The sequence below is a fragment of the Podarcis vaucheri genome (assembly GCF_965113315.1).
Source record: "Podarcis vaucheri genome assembly, chromosome: 7".
Taxonomy (NCBI): Eukaryota; Metazoa; Chordata; class Lepidosauria; order Squamata; family Lacertidae; genus Podarcis; species Podarcis vaucheri.
In genome coordinates, this window is record NC_138765.1 from 26131031 (window position 1) to 26151817 (window position 20787).

General features: G+C 42.6%; 1 protein-coding gene and 1 long non-coding RNA gene across 4 annotated transcripts; one reads left to right on the forward strand and one right to left on the reverse strand.

The window, feature by feature from the left end:
* The first annotated feature begins 1387 nt into the window (after window positions 1-1387).
* Window positions 1388-20026, forward strand: MECR (mitochondrial trans-2-enoyl-CoA reductase). Of its 3 annotated transcripts, none has more exons than XM_082232568.1 (10): window positions 1388-1561; window positions 10038-10135; window positions 11286-11417; window positions 12167-12310; window positions 13305-13407; window positions 15562-15664; window positions 16228-16301; window positions 17651-17711; window positions 17960-18032; window positions 18847-20026. In XM_082232568.1, the coding sequence occupies exons 1-10, from the start codon at window positions 1407-1409 to the stop codon at window positions 19008-19010; spliced, it is 1107 nt and encodes a 368-aa protein (XP_082088694.1). In that variant the 5' UTR covers window positions 1388-1406; the 3' UTR covers window positions 19011-20026. The 3 variants fall into 3 exon arrangements, with proteins under 3 accessions (XP_082088694.1, XP_082088696.1, XP_082088695.1); XM_082232570.1 differs by lacking the exon at window positions 1388-1561 and adding an exon at window positions 1608-1860; XM_082232569.1 differs by lacking the exon at window positions 1388-1561 and adding an exon at window positions 4014-4169.
* Window positions 13669-14287, reverse strand: LOC309537675. Its single transcript, XR_014221966.1, has 2 exons — window positions 14168-14287; window positions 13669-13908 (listed from the first exon to the last, which is right to left on the reverse strand). It is a non-coding gene; the product is annotated as an uncharacterized lncRNA (long non-coding RNA).
* Window positions 20027-20787: the final 761 nt, after the last annotated feature.

A 20787-nucleotide genomic window follows, 5' to 3' on the forward strand; every position in this document is an offset into this window, starting at 1 on the left:
GAAAGAAGTAAGTATAAAATGGGATTCAACAGCAGTCACTCATGGGTCAATTGCAATTCAGCATCCTCATGAATAGCTTGAAGGTGGGACACTATGGATGCTTAAATATGAAGGGGCTATAAAACTAAGAAAGGCTCCAGATACTTTAGAGTACGTATGGGCATCACATATGTTACACATCACTCTTTGGGGTCTTCAAGGCAGGATCTCAAGCCACCTGTCTCATTCACTTCTCCCTGCCGCTGATTTTTGCTGCCTCCTCCAATTTCACATGCTGCTGTCCTCTGGCTGCATAGCCTGCTAAAGATCTGTTTTGTGAAATGGGAAGGATGGGATTGTGGTGAGTAGGATGGCAGGGCCATCCCTGCATGCCACCTTCCCCATGTAAACCATACTCTCCCCTCCCCAGAAAACAACTGTTTTCTTGCTAATGAGAACAGAATTGTCATGGGGAAGAGGCTAAACTGTTCCTTTCCAATATTCATCCTCCAATGTGTGTGAGAGGGAGTGAATTCCCATGCCCACAATCTCGATCCTGTACTGTTTACTCAGAAATAAGTCTCACTCCCATCAAGAGGACTTGCTCCCAAGTAAGCATGCATAGGATTGTAACCATAAAGTGGGAAACATGACATTTTGAGGCTGCTTTTTATGTGTCTCGTGCCACGTTGTCAGTTAATCTTTAGGGTCTTTTCTAGGTTAAAGAGGGAATTGAAATCAAAACCATAAACTGCTGGCCAGGTGTAGAGCCCAGGAGACCCCAGAGGACAGCCCCTACCATTTCCTCCCAAAGGGGTGCGAACAGACCAGCAGCAATTCCTATTTGCCAAGATGCAGCTGTAGCGGTGGCAGATCTGGCCTCAAAAGAGCACACCATAGCCATTGACAGCAGCAGGAGGGGATGCATTCCATGATGGGCAGGATTAAGCCAAATTATTTTTGTCCCAGTCGCCCACCACCTTTCAATTTTTCTTGCTTTCTTTTGGCAAGCACATAAAGCTAAATCCAAATACGTTAAATGCGCTTAAGTCGCAGGCTTGCTGCATATGATTTTAACTGGGAGGGTGTGCATATCTTCTATTCAGTTATTGCATTTAATATTCCACCTCTTTCTCCAAAGAGCTCGAGGTCGTACAAGCATTCTTTATCCACCCCCACCCCCCAAAACCTCATTCAATCGCAGGTCAGACTCCCACTCCACCATTTCCCCACCCTTGAAATAAAAAACCACGCGGGCACCAGCGCCTCTGCAAGTCACGGGTCGCTCCGCCCAGAGAAAGGAAAGCCCCTCCCACTCCGCTTGAGTGGCGTGAAAGGGAGGCGCGGCGATGACGCGCGTTGATACAGCCCGGCGAGAAACGCTAGAGCTGCGTCATCGCCGCGCGCCACCCGCGGAAACGGTTGCTATGGGTTTAACGGCTGTGGCGGCGCGAGGGAGCCGCACTCGGCCTTTACGGCCTCTGTTGAGCGCCGGTCTCCGCACTCTGTCGGCGTCGGCTGCCCGGGCGCGGCCTCGCGGGCTGGTCTACGAGCAGCATGGGGAGCCGGCTCAGGTCCTAAAGTAAGGGAGGAAAATGTTTGGGCTGGGCCGGGTGTCCGCTTTGCCATGGAGACAGCAGGTGCGGTGGGGAGAAGCCACGTCCACAAAGCCCAACGGCGCTATAGACGTCTGGTTGGATGTGAAAAAGTCCCGCTGTGTTCCGTAGGGTTAGTGGGGGCCTGCGTTATATATCTCAGGGCGTCCTGGGTTTGCAGCCTCAGAATGGGCAAGAATTAAGCTGGTGGAGCGGGAAACCACTACCGCACCAGTGCATCGCCCGGGCTGGGGGAGGCTGCACCTGTTGAATTTCTGCCTTTCACGTAGGTATGGTACGGCATGATGGCAAGAAGCACCAGGGCGAGGGGAGGCTGGAGAAAGAGAATACAGTGGTGCCTCGGGTTACAGACGCTTCAGGTTACAGATGCTTCAGGTTACAGACTCCGCTAACCCAGAAATAGTACCTCGGGTTAAGAACTTTGCTTCAGGATGAGAACAGAAATCGTGCTCCGGCGGCGCAGCAGGAGGAGGCCCCTTTAGCTAAAGTGGTGCTTCAGGTTAAGAACAGTTTCAGGTTAAGAACGGACCTCCAGAACGAATTAAGTTCTTAACCCGAGGTACCACTGTATTTAAGTCGTAGGGGAAGAGAGAGATTACATGCTTCGACTGTTCTACCTAGTGTGTTAAGTTTATTCAAAGCTAGAGCTTCTCCTGAGTGTAGGTGCATAGTATTTCATCACCTGTAATCATTACATCATTGAAGATGGCATAAAAATAAAATGCAATTTCAGAACTTAAGCTTTTGTTATGGTTTTGTGTGTGCATTGGAACTGGCCTCTGTGTACTTAGGAATTTTCCTTTCCTCCTTGCACTCCCTGCTGCCCTGCTCTTTTTATTTGACCTTCTCTAAGATGTAATGGCCAAGGATATAGGGCCTGGTAATTGGTGAGCTAGCCTTGGTTTCTCCTTCTTTTGGGTAAGTGTCTGCCTTTGTGGCCGTGTTAAACTTGCAAAGCTTGATCAAGATTTCAAAGGACTTCCAAGAGGCCCTGAAGCTCCTGCACTGTCACAGCCGTTGCCTTATATTCAAATTGGCTCTATTTCTTGAAGAGCAACAGAAGTAAAACAATTCAGAGGTATCCCCAAATACTTCCGTTCTCATGATGAGGACATGTGTGTGGAAGTTTCTTTCCTGCTTGGCAGGGGGTTGGACTCGATGGCCCTTGTGGTCTCTTCCAACTCTATGATTCTATGATTCTATGATTCTTTCCACGCTTTGCAGTTGCAGATTTGCCCATGGCGGATTGCTGTTTCTGAATTGGTAAGCTAAAGACCCCAACTGACAGATATTGCAGAGTAGTTCTCAGCTGCTGGGCATCAGCTCTCAGTGATAGTATGTGCAAAACATTTAAATAGTGAAATAATTGAAACAACCTTATGTAGCTTATGGTAAGATTTTACATTCTGGTCCTAGAACCTCATTCTTTAGCATATTTTACTAGATTGTTGCAAACATTTTTCCATTCTTGTTGAAGGGACGTTGAATATACCGGTAGTAGCTTTGGAGATCACATCCTTTTGGAGACTGGACACAACACTCCTGTGCTGGATATGGGGATGTGTTTGCCATACCATATATGGCCAAAATACCCAGCTATTACAGTCTCAGTGACTATTTAAAGTTCAGGTTTTATTCTGGGGGTTTTGGGGGTTGGGAGTTGGCCTATATAAATGATTAGTCAACTACTGAAATCTTCCAAGTACGCAAGCAGGTAATGTTTGTGTTAAGTAGGTCTGACATTAAGTCTGCCTTGTGTCAGATATAATACTCAATGGAGTGACATTTCTTCCTTCTTGCTTTGAAGGAAGGCAGGGATAATCAAGCCTACAAGTATAACTTTTTAGGTGGGATTAAAAAGTCAAGGTCCAGCTAACTGTAGGATTTTAAATCCTTTTAGCAAAGTCATAGTAAGATGAATACTAGAGTGGCTGGGGAAACTCAGCCAGATGGGCGGGGTATAAATAATAAATTATTATTATATTATTATTACTACATTTGATTTTGAGTGAGAGCTCTCTTGTTGTTCAAAATGCATGTTTTTGCTTCTAAAATAGTAGGTTAGACTTTGTGGCAGAGAGACAGCTTGCTCCAAACACACAAAATCGTAGATATAAAGAGGAACTTCTGATTCTGCTCTAATGATAGCTCATTTCTAATTTGAGCCTGAGTTTTCAATTTCAGATTTTCTTACAAGATTATAGTATAGTATAGAAATTCTAGATCCAGTTGTAAAAAAATTAACTGCTAAATTTCTTTAGTTATCTGGAAATATGGATTTTAACTTCTGCTGTTTAAGTTGTAATGGCTTCAGGTTCCAAAATGTAGCATAAATAGTTTTTTTGAATCAGATCATACATTTTTGCTTTGAATATTTGTGGTTTTTATTACAACTAAAGTATGTTTTTAAATATTTAGACGTCACAAGGCTGAATTGGCTGCACAGCTGAGTTCAACATGGATAATTTGATCACACAAGAAGCAGGCTTGACGTTGATGGGTCTTTAAGCCTACTTCAAGCCTACCTTGTACAGGGATCAACGGTGCAATCTAGTCCCCACAGAGAGTCATCAGGTGATTGACAAGTGAATGACCTCACCAACATGTCAAATTTGGCCCACAAGGGGCAGGGGAAGATTGAGTGAAGGGTATCAGAACTATGACTTATGTCATATTGGGCTACTGGACAGTTGAAGTCAATAGAAATAAACTTTAAGAGGTACACTTTCTTAGTATGCAAGCATTCTAGATGCCTAGCAGGAAGGTATCTTACCTCCCACATGCTAGTCCAAGAGGAGGAAACATGGCTGATAAGGCAATCTGAGGGGCCCAGGGTGCAACTTGGGTTGTCATCATGGGCAACCTGCAGGAAGAGATTATTAGTGGTCTGACTGGGGATGAAGAAGGCTATAAATCTATTTGGGACAATAGGTGAGGGAAAATGGTGTCAGCAGAGGCTATGAGAGAAGCAGTGGAGGCTGGAGAAAGTTGTTGGGGGGTCTTGCAATGTTGATATAAAAACTTTGGAATGTGCTGCTAAGGATACTTATCCCTGTTTAGTTATGGTAAATTGATTCTGCACTCTCTTCCCCTGATTCCCGTGTTACTTCTTGAAAGTGCCACAGTGATATTTAATTTCTGTCCTGAAAGGAAATCAAATATGACAATTGGCCATAAAATTCCCTGCCCAGCATCTTGTAGATTAAGCAATGGATTTCTTACACAATTTACTTGATCAGTTGAAGCGAGTGACTATTATTCAGCTGAATGGCGTAATAAATTTGAGCAAATTTGGATGATTAGGTTCCTGCCATACTTTGCTGGCAATGTAGTAATTAATGGTCTGTCCGCATTTCCATTAGAACATCAATTTTTCAAGGGAGCTATAAATTTGAAAAAAGAAATCTGGCCTGTTCAGAAATGTTGAGATCAAGGGCTCAGACTAAACTGTCTTCTCTACTGGATTTTACTGTTCCTGGTTTTTCCGCACCAGCTACACTAGCTGCACATCTGGCATCTTATAAGATAAATATACAGTATTATTAACCACATGCCTTTAGTCACTAAAAAAATAGTGGCCTGAGAAGTCCCTTCTTGGTCCATGAAAGAACCATGTGTGCCTTTCACAGTGCTATCTTGTGGTTTATAGAGGACTATGCTATGATAGCATCACAAAATGTTCTTTCTTTTCCTTTTAAAAGCAGGGATGGCAAGCCTGTGGAATGTATTCAGTGCGTGCCCCCCCCCCCATTTGCCTACTTTTTTAAATTTCTTTTTTTAAGATGCAGACTACTCACGTAAGTTCCCAACTGTACTGTTGTGGTGCAGAAAGGGTTCTTATACTACCACCACCCCCGCTCCAAATTTCTCCTGACAGGGATGTTACTGTGTGTCTTCTCTGTGTGCAGAGATACAGTGAATACTGGGTAATATGTAAACCCTTCCTTCCTCGGTTACGTTCTAGCGTGCAGAGAAGTGGAAGCTAAAATAGGAGTCTGCAAGTGAAGGAGTAAGCTTTCTTTTCAGTTAATCCTGGCGTTCTATGACCAGATGAACAACAGATGGCAAGACAGTTGAGGGGATGTACCCTGCTGACATGCTGAAAGCTGGCCTTCCAGAAGAATCTTCCTGTTCCATAAGATCGTATTCTGAGGTTTTAGGTGCCCTAACTTTCAGAAGTTAAAAGAGTGGTGTCCAGGGGTAGGGCCTCTACTGTGTAGGCACTCTTAGTGTTGAATACATGGCCCCAGATAGCTATTTGGCACCTGTCCTTTATATTTAAGACCCCCGTCAAACTGTGTTTCATGTTCTATTTAGGGCATTCAGTGGGTGATTCCTGCCCCTCTTACTTTTATTTAATGCAGCTTCCTTTTTTTTTTACTGGATTTTTGCTGTTTGCTGGTTCTATAGAGTATTGGACTAGATAACCCTCAGGGTCTCTTCCGACTCTGATTTGGATTCTATGATAGGATGCATCAAGAGGTGACAAGCAAGGAGGGTCCATCAGTTATTTTGGTGCTCCAGGAGATGATGCTATCTCTCCTTTCCTGGAAGGAAAAGGTCTTAGAGCTACGCTCCCCCATAGTCCCCCTCCACCAAACCACTGTGTGATAGAGTAAGCAAAGACTTTACCCTCAATGGTGTGTCTGTGTACCCTATCCATGTGCCAAATGTAGAGTGCTGCTGCAAAGAAACCACTCCTATAAATCACTTGTATAAATCTTACCACTAATATAAATCCCAGATCTTCCTCTCCCCACCCCGTTTGAGGGCAGATAGGAAGTTGCTGTGTCTCAGTCCCTATGCAAACCTGGGGAGCTAAAAGTTAGAAAATCCTAAAGGAATTTTTGCTTTATCTCTGACATAGAATGAACAAGTCTCCAGGTGAAGGTGAGCTATTGCAGTGTCTCTGAGCAATTACTACGCTAACAAAACATTGCTGTGGTGCTCACCCACTTTTTAAAAAGGGGGTGGGGCAAGGCCACCCCAAGTGTGTGACAACAGTTGAGAGGAAAATTTGTGGATGAATCTGCAACAAAGGGAAAATGAAGCGGGCTCTTTGTGGGAGGAAGGAGATTAAATATCATGCAGGTAAAATACACTATGAATTTTACTACAGCACAAAGCTGCAGAGGCAAACAGAATGTAACCGCTTGAGTCATGTGGATGATGGATTACTCTGTTTCAGTTAAGTCCAAACACATGAGCAATAATTCCAAACAGAGCTAAGCTATAAAGCCTCCCTAACTGCAGCACAGATGCTACTTGCGACTTGAACAAGGGCCTTGGTATTTGTACTTAAGAGTCTATACACAAATTCCCCATGACATTAATGGCTGCAAATGAGCAATTGTGTTTGTGATCGGTTGTTTTAGAACACTAGGATCAGAAGCCTCTGAAAAGAGTTGTCATGCTTTCAGAGGAAACGGCTGGAACAGGTCTATTAAAACAGCCAAACCTATTTTAATTCCAACAGCTCCAGCTGTATGTGACTTGTATCTTTGTGGAAAAAGATTAAACAATGTTATCAGTGCTAAATCCATCAGTGACGGATAACATTGTGGCAAACATTTCACTCTGTGTCTAAAATGTACCAAATGCTGCTGTGAAAGGAAATTATTTTACAACCTAAAAATGCATTTTTCAGAATCTGATCCCTATGATCTTATGTGGCAACATTAACTAAATGTATATACTATTTGTTAAGATTAAGGGCTCATAGTTTGGAGCGTGCCCTGTCCCCACGCCATATATGGGACCGTCTACATTGACCATCATTGAGAGATGTAACAGATATATTCACACCCAGTGGTTTATTTTATTGTAACTTCAGAACTTCTGACCACCCCACAGTTTATTTTTATTAAGAATAATTTCCTGCCTTTTGCACTGATAGCAACCTTATAGTGGTAACAATAAAATGCCTTTCTAAACAACTGAACAGCGAAATAAAAACAGCCAGGACAACGTTCTGCTGTAGGCTATATTGATTTGCTCTGCAGTAGCCTGTCCTGCATTGGCTTCAAAGCAATGTGTGTTAGTAAACCGACCATAACATTTTTAAAAATGTAAGCCTGTTTATTAGAATGAACACTTGGTGCCTGACATGTTAACTCAAAAGTATGTGTAGGATTGTAGCCTTTGGTAAAAATGGGATGCATTGTCTCACTGCATTCATCCCAACAGACATTTCATAGTTGTAATCTTATGCATGCTTTCTTTTAACTGTCTTATTTCTCTGCAAAAGGCAAAAAGTGTTTTACCAGAGGCAGGCACCAGTAAATAGGGGCTACTCCTGTTTTTTAAAAAAATTAAAAAATGAAGTGATTATGAGAGTTCAAGCTTGGAAACCGTGCCCAGAAATACCCACCAGGGAGCACAAACGACTTGGGGTGAATGAAAAGGGTTTTTTTTTTTTCATCCTCTATTTACACAGAGGTTCAACACATATTTTCAGAGACCCTCCTCTGCATGATCAAATAATGCTAATGTCTAAAGTGCTAAAAAAAATTGAACATTTGTGTCTTCTGCTGTCTATTTCAAAAGTTACATTTCCAATATGTTTAACAGATTGCTGTACCTCAGATGCAGAGGGGGGAACCTGCAGTTCTCCAGATCTTGTTGCGCTACAGCTTCCATCATCTTATGACCATTGGCCATGTTGGCTGGGGATGATAGGAGTTGGGAGTCCAACAGCATCTGGAGAGCTACAGGTTCATCACCCTGTTCTAGCTGTTGAGATTCAACCTGCTTTCTAAATTGCCTTTTCAATCATTTTTGTGTGTGTTTTTATCATGTATTTTATAGCTTTGTAGGTGAATGATCTTGGTGTGATGTGGCTGCCTTTTCAAATTGTATTAGTCTGGTTTGTGATTTGTAATGTGGTAGTGTCATTTTTGCTGTGTTTTGCTATTGTGCGATGTTCTTACTGTGAGCTGCTTTGAAAGCCCTAGGGCAGGAAAGCAGGGTTAAAAAATCTAAATATAGACAAACATTTTGCTGATGGGTTTTTATAACACTTCAAAGCCTTTAGGGAAGTCCCTTATTAGCTGAAACTAATTTTCATTATTGTGTTGTCGAATCTAACCTTTAATTACTGAGATGCTTTGGTCTCTTTTGAGGGCAAAAGAACTGAACTTTTCCACTCTGCTCTCTGGGGTAGCAACAGAATTGCTGACAGATCACATGATGGATCAATTCATTGGGATGTAATGTTTGCCTGTTTGTGTGTCATTCTTCAATTCAGGAATCTAGTGTGTTGGGCAGGTGCTTCAGTGGAGATGCAGCAAATTAATTTGGCTGCCTACCGTGTCCAAGCAGCTGGAAGTCAAGGTTTCTTTTGCAAAGGGTATAAGGTGGCCAAAGCTAGTGCAGGGATCCCACTAATGCCAGGTAGCACATTTTAGGTCTTCCATGTGCATTCTTTAGAAGGATGTTTGTTGCTTCCTCACCATAGCAATTTAGTGCTTGAGACACTGCTTCTAACAAGTCAGCTGGAATTACAACATTGACTTCATATAGCACTTGATATAACACTATTTCCCCCCATTAAAAATCTGTCAAATCCTAGACTTATGGGTGAGAGCTTAAATATGGGTTTACTCAGAAGTAAGTCCCATTCATTAAAGATGCTGCTTCTCCCTGCCACTGTCTGCTTAAAATATGCTCCTGGTTATTCCTTGGCAACTGGTGCCTTTTAAACTTGGTGGCAAATGCAAGCCCTGCTGGGGTTGATTCCGCTCAGTAGCTGTGAATTGGAGCTCCCAAGTGACATCAATCTCTGCCAGAAGTGGAGCTTGAAGACAGCATCAATCAGCTGATCTGCATTGACTTCAAGCTCTGCTTGGATTGGCTGGTATCTTCCTTTGCAAGACAACTTGAGCTCAAAGAAAAATGGATTGCCTGACATCATGGTGATGCTACCAGACTGATGAGTGGGTGGGTAGCTGTTTCCACCTGTCAAAATGGCCCTCAAAGGGTGGGTGAGCTTGTGATTTAGCCTGCCAGCCAGATCCTGTTTCCCATCCCAGAATTAACACAGTATCCTAAATAGTGCTTTGCTAGTGTTATAGGGTGGTGCTGCAAATGCTTTTTAAACAGAAACAACTGGCATAAAATAAAATAGGAGAATACAGAAAATACTAGAATGCAACAGGTTGGGAAAATCACTCAGTTTTCAGAGAATCTCAATGAATGAATGATACCCATTGGTCACATATAAAACTGGTTAGGAACCCACAAAGGATCCACAACTGCTCTTGCAGAAGGATGCTAACAGAAGGTTTGAATGGTACATAAACAAGTTCTCTTTTGGATGAGAGGTTGAACCTGATGGATGAATACTTTAAAGACAGATTAAAATCCATCAAAATGCTTAAGAATCACATGAGTGAGAAAGAGCCTTAAGCATAATATTGCATTTTTGTCTGCCTTTCCTTCCAGCCTAAAGGAGATAGATCTGGCAGAGCTGGGGGATTCTGGAGTCAATGTGAAAATGATTGCAGCCCCTATCAATCCATCTGACATCAATATGATTCAAGGTAACCTTGGCTTGCATGCAGACAGTTTCATTCTTGCTCCCCATATCATTTCTTCATATAATGCTGTCAGATGGTAATAAGGCAAAATAGATTGTCTGAATTTAATGATATACCCTGTGGAATATACCACAGGGGTTACATGGCCAACTTTCCTTCTTCTGCGCATGTGCACACACACACACAATTTGAGTCAGGTTGAATTCCTTTCCATCTCTGAAAACAATGTTTTCTAAGGGCCATGTCTGTCACTGTGTGCCATGCAAGTTATTAATGTTGTCTAAATACTTGGAACGATTTGGCCACCAAATACATATAGACAGCAAAGCTCCATAAAGTGCATAAATATTCATATGTGCTTTTCAGTAGTGATGCTATCCACTTAATACTGAAGAGCGAAAGCAAGAAGTAGCAGGAAGAGATGTTCTCCTTACCCCTCAACTTTGCAGATTCTCTCCCAACATGCTCCCTCCCAGATTGGCTCTGACTGGTTTAGGCAGTAGCATATTCTAGAAGGCAGCAATTGCCATTCAGCTGTTTCAGCTTCCGCTCCCTGTTCAGCAGCAACAAATTAAAATGATTGTGTAGGAATTGGCCCTTGTGCCTCTGGCATGGGGTGAAGGTCCCCTATGTGTTGCGTTTAGGAGTACAAGGAGGATATGAAGGTGCCAGAACATCCAAAGCAGGTGTGCAAAACCTGTAAACTCCACGCCCTCCAAACCCTCCAAACATTGGACTACAACTTCCATCATTCCTGACCACTGGCAATGCTGTATGGGACTGATGGAAGTTAAAGAAACCAATGACAGCTGGGAGGCAGCTGGAACCCCATCCCTGAACTAGGGACCTGGGAGAAGGATGCAACTTCATTCACAGAGACAGAGAGTGAGTGTTCCAACAGCTGCTGTGACAGATTTACCACTTTTCGTTTACTTAAATTGTAAATTGTCTTTTAGTTTATGTTCATTGTTAACCACCTTGGAAACTATTTTGATTGAAAGATGGGTGTTTCAGTCATAACTAACAAATGGTCATATGCCTGTCACATGCTGGCATCTTGTTTTGAATATGAAGAAAAAATGAAGCAACTCTGAATATTGGCTTATTCCCAATAACTGCTTGGATGTTTTATGATATAGTTGTCATCTTGCAGGGACGTATGCTACTCTGCCTGACTTGCCTGCGGTTGGTGGGAATGAAGGAGTTGGACAAGTGATTGAAGCTGGGAGTCGTGTGACTTCTCTGAAGCCAGGTGATTTGGTTATCCCAGCTGATGCAGGACTTGGTGAGCTTGAATAACTTTTTTTAAACAATTAACTAAGGAAAGATTGGCTCTGCGACTAGATAAGAGAAAGGAAACATACTCATCAAGGGCCATAACCCGTCTGATAGTCTGATTCCCCAGTTTAAAGAAAAATGCCCTCTTTTGCTGTACATCTACAAAGACATGCACTTGAAAATCTCTGATGAAGATACAGTAGCGCCCACCTGCTTTCATCAATCAACTTACAATTTATGCCTAAGTGGGCAGAGTTTGCAGCATTTGGTGGATAGCCAAAAATTAATTATGTGACCTTCAGCAATAGTGCTTGTATTTTCTCCTCATGGGACAAAGAGAAACTTCTGAAGTCAGGGATTAATAAAATAGGGGAGGGGGGTGTTTTAAAAGTTGTGCACCGCAATGGTCATTGCCTGCTTCATAGATACCCATAGTATGTTTACCTCTTAAACAACAACAGAAAATCAGGAGGTCTAATCAGTTCTCTTATCATACCAACTTAGGCCTGAAAAGAGAACAGCCCTGATGTTCTTCCAAGAAAATATTTGTGACCCAGCAACAGGCAAAAACTCAATTTATTTTCTTCTTTGCTCTTAGGCATGTCAGTAAACATTTTGAAACCACTAGCTTGCAGGAATTGAGCTATTCATAATTTTTGACCTATTTCTTGAACTGGAAGCTTCTAACTTAAGCTGCTTGTTTCTAGCTGCACTCTTTGCCCAAACTGGACTTTTTTCTTTAATCCCTCAAATCAGGAACATGGCGAACAGAGGCAATATTTGGTGAGGAGACCCTGCTGAAAATTCCTCCTGATATCCCATTAACGTGCGCTGCCACTTTAAGTGTCAACCCCTGCACAGTTTATCGGATGTTGTCGGACTTTGAGGTCTTGAAGCCAGGTGTGTACTGACAGTGTGTTTTGTAGTATTTATACATCATGAGCAACTTTACCAACTGGACATCATGCCCTGCTTTGGGGCTACACAGAGGCATCTGGCTGACCATTGGAGAAACCACTGGCCCTTTGTTATAATCCAGCTGATCTGTACTTGAGTTATAAGATGCATCACTAGACTCTCTAGCAAGGATGCGGGGAGGAATAGAGGTGAGGGATGAGCAAAAGAACTCTAACTTGCTTTGCTCATCTTAATTACCTTTTAGTCTGGACAGCATAATCATGTCGACAGGTATTCTCAATTATTGCTCCTTCATCATAAATTTCATCCCCTGGGAGAATTTCCAAAGTTCAAGTCTGAGCCTGTTCGAGAAGCAGCATAAGATGAATTTTTGTTCTGTTTTTCCCAAGTGACTTTATGTGGCCAGAAACAGGGAGGGGGAAGAGTGAAACTCGGGCAGTGGAATAATTGCAACTGAGGCTGTATGGTTCTTGTTGTGCTTTCATTCCTAGGCCACCTCTGCCTTGCCACTCAGATTTTTGTCTTCATTCATATATCATTATCATCCCTTCTTCCTCCACCACCAAACACTCTGTCTTCTCTGTTTTGTTTCATTTATTATCAACCAGTAGTGATTTAGCACAGACATTGGTACCAGAATCTATAGCTGTTGATGGAAATAACAAGATTTTAGCAGTGGTCAACCATTTTATCATTTCTATAGCTAAGTCTTCAAATTAGGACTGAAAGGGGTGATGGGTTCCTACTAAGAACAACATGGATTGTGGCTTCTCAGAATCTGTTGCATTTATGTCCTGCTTGTGGGCTTCCCATAGACCACTGTGAGCAGAATGATGGACTAGAGAAACATTTGGTCTGACCCAGTAGGGTTGCTCTTGTGTTTTATATTCTGTAACAGACAAGAATGAAAATTAGCAAACTCCACCAAAGGAAATTAAAGGGAATCTTAAACAGAGATGCATCTGTTTGTCTGCAGGAGATTCAGTCATCCAAAATGCAGCCAATAGTGGAGTGGGGCAGGCCGTCATCCAGATCGCAGCAGCCAAGGGGTTCAAAACAATAAATGTGGTCAGAGATAGGTGAGTGTACAGTGAAACTGCTCATCCTGAATATCTTTTCTATTTTGCTTTGGCCCAAACAGCTCCCCTAGTTGCTGCTTGACTTGGCTTGGCAGGAGAGGATTTTCTCTTGGTAGCAATTCCCAAAGTTAGAGTTAAGCAGGTAAATGCATTACAGTCCTGCAACATGATCATAATGTAGGTTTTTTAAAGTGTAGCATAACTTTCAGCAGGTACAGACAAAACCAGGTGCAAATTAAGAGTTCCACAATTTCTTAAAGAAAAGAAAACTTTTAAAACTGCCACAGAGACTGTTTTGGAGGGGGTGTTAACTGGAGTGTTTAGTATGTTGGACTAGGACCCAGGAGGCCAGGGTTCAAATCCCCCCTCAGCCATGAAGCTAACTAAGTGACCTTGGGCCAGTCAGGATGGCTCAGTTGGTTAAAGCGTGGTGCTGATAACGCCAAGGCTGTAGGTTCAATCCCCATTAAAGGGGGTTGGACTGTATGATCCTCAGGGTCCCTTCCAACTCTAGAAGAAGAAGAAGAGAAGAGTTTGGATTTGATATCCCGCCTTTCACTCCCCTTCAGGAGTCTCAAAGCGGCTAACATTCTCCTTTCCCTTCCTCCCCCACAACAAACACTCTGTGAGGTGAGTGGGGCTGAGAGACTTCACAGAAGTGTGACTGGCCCAAGGTCACCCAGCAGCTGCATGTGGAGGAGCGGAGACACGAACCCGGTTTCCCAGATTACGTGACTACCGCTCTTAACCACTACACCACACTGGCTCTCTATGATTCTGTGACTTCTCTATGACTGTTTCTCAGCCTAATCTGTGTCACAGAGTGGTCGTGTTGATGAAGTGGAGAGGGAAAGGACTATATATGCCACCTTGTGCTCCTTGGAGAAAAAGGTGGGATTAAATGTAAGATAATAATAATTTAAAAAATAGAAGAGGGGAATCATAACCTTTCCCATCTGTGCTTCCCCCCCCCCACCCCTTCATTGAAATCTTTATCCTCAACCACTACTCAGAAATTGTTGTTATCCTCTTTGGGGGCAAAATACAGTCACAGTTTAAGTATGTTATCTTTGTCCTTCAATGTGGTTAATGCAGCATGAGGAGAGGGTCAAATATATGCCCTACCCCAAGAATGTAAGAACATCCTTGCTGGATCAGGGCAGTCAGGCCCATCTAATCTAAGGGAAGTGTTCTCTTCTCACAATAGCTAGTCAGATGTCTATGGAAAGCCACAAACAGGACATGAGCACAATAGCGCATTCCCATTAGTATTCTCCACAACTAGTATTCTGATACTGGAGGTTGTATGTATCCATCATGTTTTATCTTCCATGATTTTGCCTAATCCCTTTTGAAAGCTGTTGAAATTAGCTGCCATCAGTACATCTTGTGGTATCAGTTTCCGTAGTTTAACTATTTACAATATTTCCTCTTCCCTGTTCTGAATCTCTGACCATTCAACTTCATGGGATGCTCCCAATGAGTTAGATGAGAGAAGAACAACTCCTTAGTCACTAACTGTACACTAGGCATCATTTTATACATCTGCTTCACCTCTTCCCAGCTTTCCCACCTCTTCACTGCTTCACATGCAGTGTTACATTAACCTATGGGTGTCTGAGTTTAGTTAATAATAATAATTGCTATTAACTACTATATTATTATTATTTAAAGAAGCGTTTAATTGACTACATTTCTTCCAAACCCTCCCTTGTGTCTAGTCAATGAAAAGTGGGCATGTAGAATCATAGAATCATAGAGTTGGAAGAGACCACAAGGGCCATCGAGTCCAACCCCCTGCCAAGCAGGAAAGACATGTGGATGTCTGATTAAAAGGGATTTATTTTGGAGAAGAGTAGAGAAATGGAACTGGCATGGCTGATGGCTCCCACACTATGGTTTCTGGATTATAATCTACTTAGGTGTCTGAGCAGTTGGCAAGTGGTTCCCTCAGCAACGTATTCTGAGGAAGCTTCTTCAGTGACTGACTGCAGAAAGAACAGCAGAAGCTCTTCCTTTTCTCCCTAAATGAGGACTTGGGTTAACATAATGGCGAGTACAAGATGTTCTCCCTCACTACTGTGCAGCATAGCATGGTAAACAGCGGGTCTTAACATTAACTGGATTCCTTTTTCATTTGTTCTTCCTTCCCAGACCCAATCTCCAGGAGCTTGTAGACAGACTGAAGTCCCTTGGAGCAGACCATGTCGTCACAGAGGAGATGCTGAGAAAACCGGAAGTAAAAGAGCTGTTTAAGGTATAAGTGAAAACCAGATTTCTGGAGGACAGAGATGGCAAAGGAAAACAGGGCTGCCGCAGTGAATCACTACTGATTGATAATAAATGAAACAAAACAGACAGAGAAGACAGAGTGTTTGGTGGTGGTAGAGTGGAAGACAATGAAATATGAACAAAGACAAAAATCTGAGTGGCAAGGCAGAGGTGGCCTAGGACTGACACCACAACAAAAACCATACAGCCTCAGTTGCATTTATTCCCCTTAAAACTGAAGTCAGATTTTCTGCATTCCTTTCTGTTTCTCCTCCTGTCTGCCCAGAAGCTGCCTCCTCGTATTATGGGCCAAACCATGAATCTTTTCAAAAATTCAACTCAGTTGCATCCTAGAGATAAAAGATTCCAGCTCATAGGAGTCTTGATTATAGTTGTATTGAATGACACAAAATGAGATCTTTTTTTGTCTCTTTGCGAGAATCCCTTCTGAAAGGTTGACATCTTAGAGCTAAAGCAGCAAACACATGCGGTGAGGGGGGAGGCAGTAAAAGAAGGAGCTTATTTTCTGTGCAATCTCTTGTTCTCCAGAAAATCCCTAGGCCCATATTAGCTTTGAATGGCGTTGGAGGGAAAAGTGCCACTGAGTTGCTGCGTCACCTGCAGTAAGTTCAGCTCTTTGTTGGGGGTGCATTTTAAGTGTTTACTAAATGCCTTTGTCTTGCTGTTTTTAACTGCTTGTATATTTCATATTTTAAACATTTTAAATATTTTCATTGTGAACTGTGGGATAAATATTTAAATAAATGTACAGTATTTAAATAGTGTTGCCTGTGGCTGGAATCCTCTAGTTCACAGTGCAGATTTACAAAATCCTCTCTTGGGTGTGTGCACTCATGTTTCTTGAAGAAACAAGATTGTGGGTGAATTGAAAGTCTTTATACCTAATGTAAAAAAAGAGAGTTTTCCCAAAGATATGAGATTCCAGCTCCCAGCAGTCTTAATTGTAGTTATATTGATCACTATCACAGAGGTTCAGCATGGGTAACATTTAAGAGAGAAATTAAGATGCGTTAAAAGACATAGAATACCTTGCTTTTGAGCTGGTAACTTTCACATGCCTGTCAGTGCTAAAGGGTCTCTTTTGCTGAATCTTGAGCATGCTTGAGTTTCATGTTCTGAGGGAATAAAGTTCTACATCTATATCTTCCACGAGAGACTCCAATGCCCAGTAGCTGTTTGAACACGGATCATGGAAGGACTGAAACCTACTCTTGAGCAAACTTAGCTGTCATCATGACTGGACACAGGAAGGGGGTTGGTATCCTAATTGGGACTCCACTAGTTTGGGGCTTTATTGATCAAAGCTGGCTTGTGTTCCATAATTTAGTGTAGCCACTTGAAATTACCTTGAAGGCCTGCCAGGTTCGGCAGACGCACTGCCAGGAGCCACCCTATTATTTAAAGGCAGACAATTGCCCAGGGCCACAAACCTGCAGATGTTCTTTCTGAAAAGGAACAGATCTCTCTTAGTCATAGACTTTAGGCAATAGACAAGGTGGATTCTGAATGCCAGTTGCAGGAAATCACAGGTGAGGAGAGTGCTGCTGTGCTCAGGTTCTGTTTGCAGGCTTCCCATGGGCCACTGTGGTTGGCCACTGTGAGAAGAGCAGGATGCTGGACTAAGTGAGCCTTTGGCCTGATCCAGCAGGCTGTTCTGAAAGGGCCCCTATGCACTTTTGTACCCTAACTCACCTTCCCAATATTTTGCTTAATCTAAATTTAAGACATTTTTCTCAGGAAAAGGAATAGCATTCTGGTATTTGTGCAGTACTGTTTACTGTGAACTATTGGGCTGTGCTGCTTACAAATTAATCCTGGTAATATTAGCCAGATATCCAGGAGATGAGAGAAGCTGGTCAACAAAGTAGACTTGAGTGCTGAAGTAAGAGGATATGCTTGTTGTCTGGAAATGGAAAAGCCCAACCATTTAATCTGCTAATTCTTCCTGTAGGCACAAAGGGACCATGGTTACCTATGGTGGAATGTCAAAGCAGCCTATAACAGCCCCTGTGGTGAGTAGCCATGAGATTTCTGTGGTTTACTTAATTTTTTTCTGCACTTTTCCATTTGTTAAGGGGCAATAGCTTATTCCTGTTGTGTTTCTCCTTGCAACGAGTCCTCTCTTTCCTTGGCAGAGTGCCAAATTCTTCGCATCTATGGGGCAAAACCATTCTCATGCCAGGTCATGTTGTCCTCCAAAATGTCCTCCGAAAGAAAATATATTGTAGAGCTTTCATAATCCCTCTGCTTTTTTCTGCAGAGTGCACTGATCTTTAAGGATGTGAAACTTCGTGGCTTTTGGATGACCCAGTGGAAGAGGGACAATGCACAGAGTAAGTTATGGTAATGTGCAATGGTGAAATAGGGTTTGGAAGAAAAGAGCAGGGTGATGTGTGGTCCCGTATATTGATGAGAGAGAACTCTGCCTGAGACCCCGGAGAACCCCTTATCGTCAGAAGCATTAGCTGACTTCGAGCTGGTTTCTGCGCATCTCTGCTATCCGGTTTTAGTGTTGGAATCTCTGATCTGTAGTAAAATGAATGTAAATGTGTAGTTGCATGTTATACCGGTAGTATGCTGTAGATAATTCGCTCTGCCCTCTGAGCCGCTCTGTGGCATCTTAGCCCACCTCACAGGCCACTGCTCTGCACCTGTCTCCAATTGCTGAACATCAAGCTCTAGTTCAAACAATGAAAGAAACCACTCCTGTTCTATCCAGCGCACAAAAGAGGTATCCTGAACTGTGTTAGAACAGAACATAAGAACAGCCTGCTGGATCAGCCCAATGGCCCATCTAGTCCAGCGTCATTTTCTCCCAATAGCAAAACAGACACCTATGGAACTTGCAAGCAGGATCTGAAGGCAAGGGCCCTCTCCCCTTCTGTGGTCTCCAGCGGCTAGTATTCAGAGACATTGCGGCCTCCAGCTCAAGTTGGAATTTCAGTATCTGTGCCCTGAACAACATCCATGTGTTGTTTGTGTCACTTTTGACTTCCCTACTTCTAAACAATCAAAATATGCTTATTAGTAGCAGTAGATTTATTAGCATCATTGCCTTTTTCATTCTCATGCCAGGACTTGTTCAATGTAAGCTCAGTTGTTTTTGAGAACATTTAATATGTACTCTGCTTTGTTTCCTGCATATAGACAAAGAGAAACTGAGAGGAATGATTGAAGATCTATGTGATCTCATTCGTAAGGGTCAGCTCACAGCTCCAGCCTGCCAAGAAGTCCCACTGATAGACTACCAAGCTGCTTTGGAGTCTTCCATGAAGCCCTATGTATCCGCTAAACAGATCCTTGTTATGTGAAGCCGGTCTGATGGGGAAATTTGTACACAGCCTGTTCAGATGGAGGTCAGGCCCAGCTGGTTTCAGGGCTCCCAAGACTAGAGAACTTAACTTTTTCAAAGCTCCATGCCCTGCAGCTTGGCAGAGGAGGAATTGTGGGGGGCAAATGACCCAGACTATCCAGTAATGGTGGTGGTGGGAGATTAAAGCTCTTGTTTCTATATGACTAGGAAACGCTGGTTTCATGGCAGAAGGTGGGGTGGAGGATGACCTAGAGAGACTTTCCCTCAGTGTACTCTGATCTAGATTTTCAGTGAAGGAACTGTACAAAAGCTGCTGTGTGTTCAAATTTCTTCCTCCTATAGCACACATTTGCTGGCTTTTCTGCACTTCAGCTCTGCTTCTGCAGATCAATTGCATTTTCTAGGATCAGGTACTACTGCATAATTAGGTATTTGGCCTTCTTTAGATGGAGAACAGCTTTTGAATTATGGACAGCAAAACCTGTCCATTTCCTACAGATCTTTCTTTTGTTTCTTTTCCACTTGTAACACTTACTGTGTTTGTCCTTGTCTTAAGTAGCAATGTTCTCCCACCATTCAAAACCAGGCATAAAAGTGATTGTACATTAGTGGCGTAGTATTATATAGGAAGACAGATCTGGTCAAGACTTCAGGAAAAGTGAGGCTTGCCTACTAGCCCTCTTAATGTCTAGTGCGTTCTAATTCACATTGTTGGTCCATTAGCGATGGGCAACATGAGCTGTATCCAGCCTACCAAGGCTTTTCCCCTGGAGTTACCACTTACTTTCCGAGAGCGTTGATGTGTCAGATGCAGCCTGCAGTCCTCAAGTGTCATCCTCCTAATCTGTATATAACGCATAGAAAGACTAGTTTAAAATTGGTTATTTATATCAAGACTGTTGTAACTGAAATGAAGGCAAATTGTATTTGATTGCAAACCTGTTCTTGCAGAACCGTGTAATGACCGTTGAAATGCCAATGATTTTCGTTTCCAATAAAATTCTCTAGCTCTGATCAGTGATGAGATTTTTGCTGGAGCTTAGTAATAGGCTATGGCACTCTTGAAGCTGTTCAGTCACGTAGTGTTGCTATATCAGCCTCTGGGGTATTTCATGGTATTGCTTTAATAGCTTATATGGTTCTTTCATGCATTAGACTTGGGCAGTGTAGAAGCTTGTATGTTTATACGCATTAGCACACACACACATAAGCATAAAATGAGAACGGCTGTGCTGGGCTTTGATGAAAGTTATCAGTGCATGGACTAATTATGATGAGAAAGTATATCAGGCCCACAGAGATTGGAGATAAAACAATAGAAATGTTTTAAGCCCAGAGAGAAATTGTGTGATAGCCCTGGCAAAATCAGTCAATATTTCTTTTAATTCTAGAATATGAATTGATTTTCTAAGTGTTGGTGATACCATGAACTTGAAGAATTTGGGGTTTCAAAAGCGTTGTTTTTAGGGATCATTTTGAACATTTTGATTGCCCCTTTCCAGCTCTACAATATCTTTATTTTATTTTTTGCAGTGACCAAAACTACACCAGAGCTTTCCAAACTGTGTGGCGCAATACGTTAGTGTGTCGGCTGCAGTGTGTAGGTGTGTCATGTGAACACTCCCTGTGCTCCTCTCAGGGCTGGGAAGGGGTTGGTTTAACCTCCGTTTGCTACTAAAAATGAACGGCTGTGTCACAAAATGATGCATGTCTAAAAAGTATGTCACCAACGTGAAAAGTTTTGAAAGCTCAGCTCTACACAGTATTCCAAGTGT

Bases quoted from the DNA above. Each gene is read 5' to 3' on its own strand.
- MECR (XM_082232568.1), top strand. From the start codon at position 1,407: ATGGGTTTAACGGCTGTGGCGGCGCGAGGGAGCCGCACTCGGCCTTTA. The intron at 10,136-11,285 runs GTAACCTTGGCT...GTCATCTTGCAG, and splicing joins TGACATCAATATGATTCAAG to GGACGTATGCTACTCTGCCT. The intron at 17,712-17,959 runs GTGAGTAGCCAT...TTTTTTCTGCAG, and splicing joins AGCCTATAACAGCCCCTGTG to AGTGCACTGATCTTTAAGGA.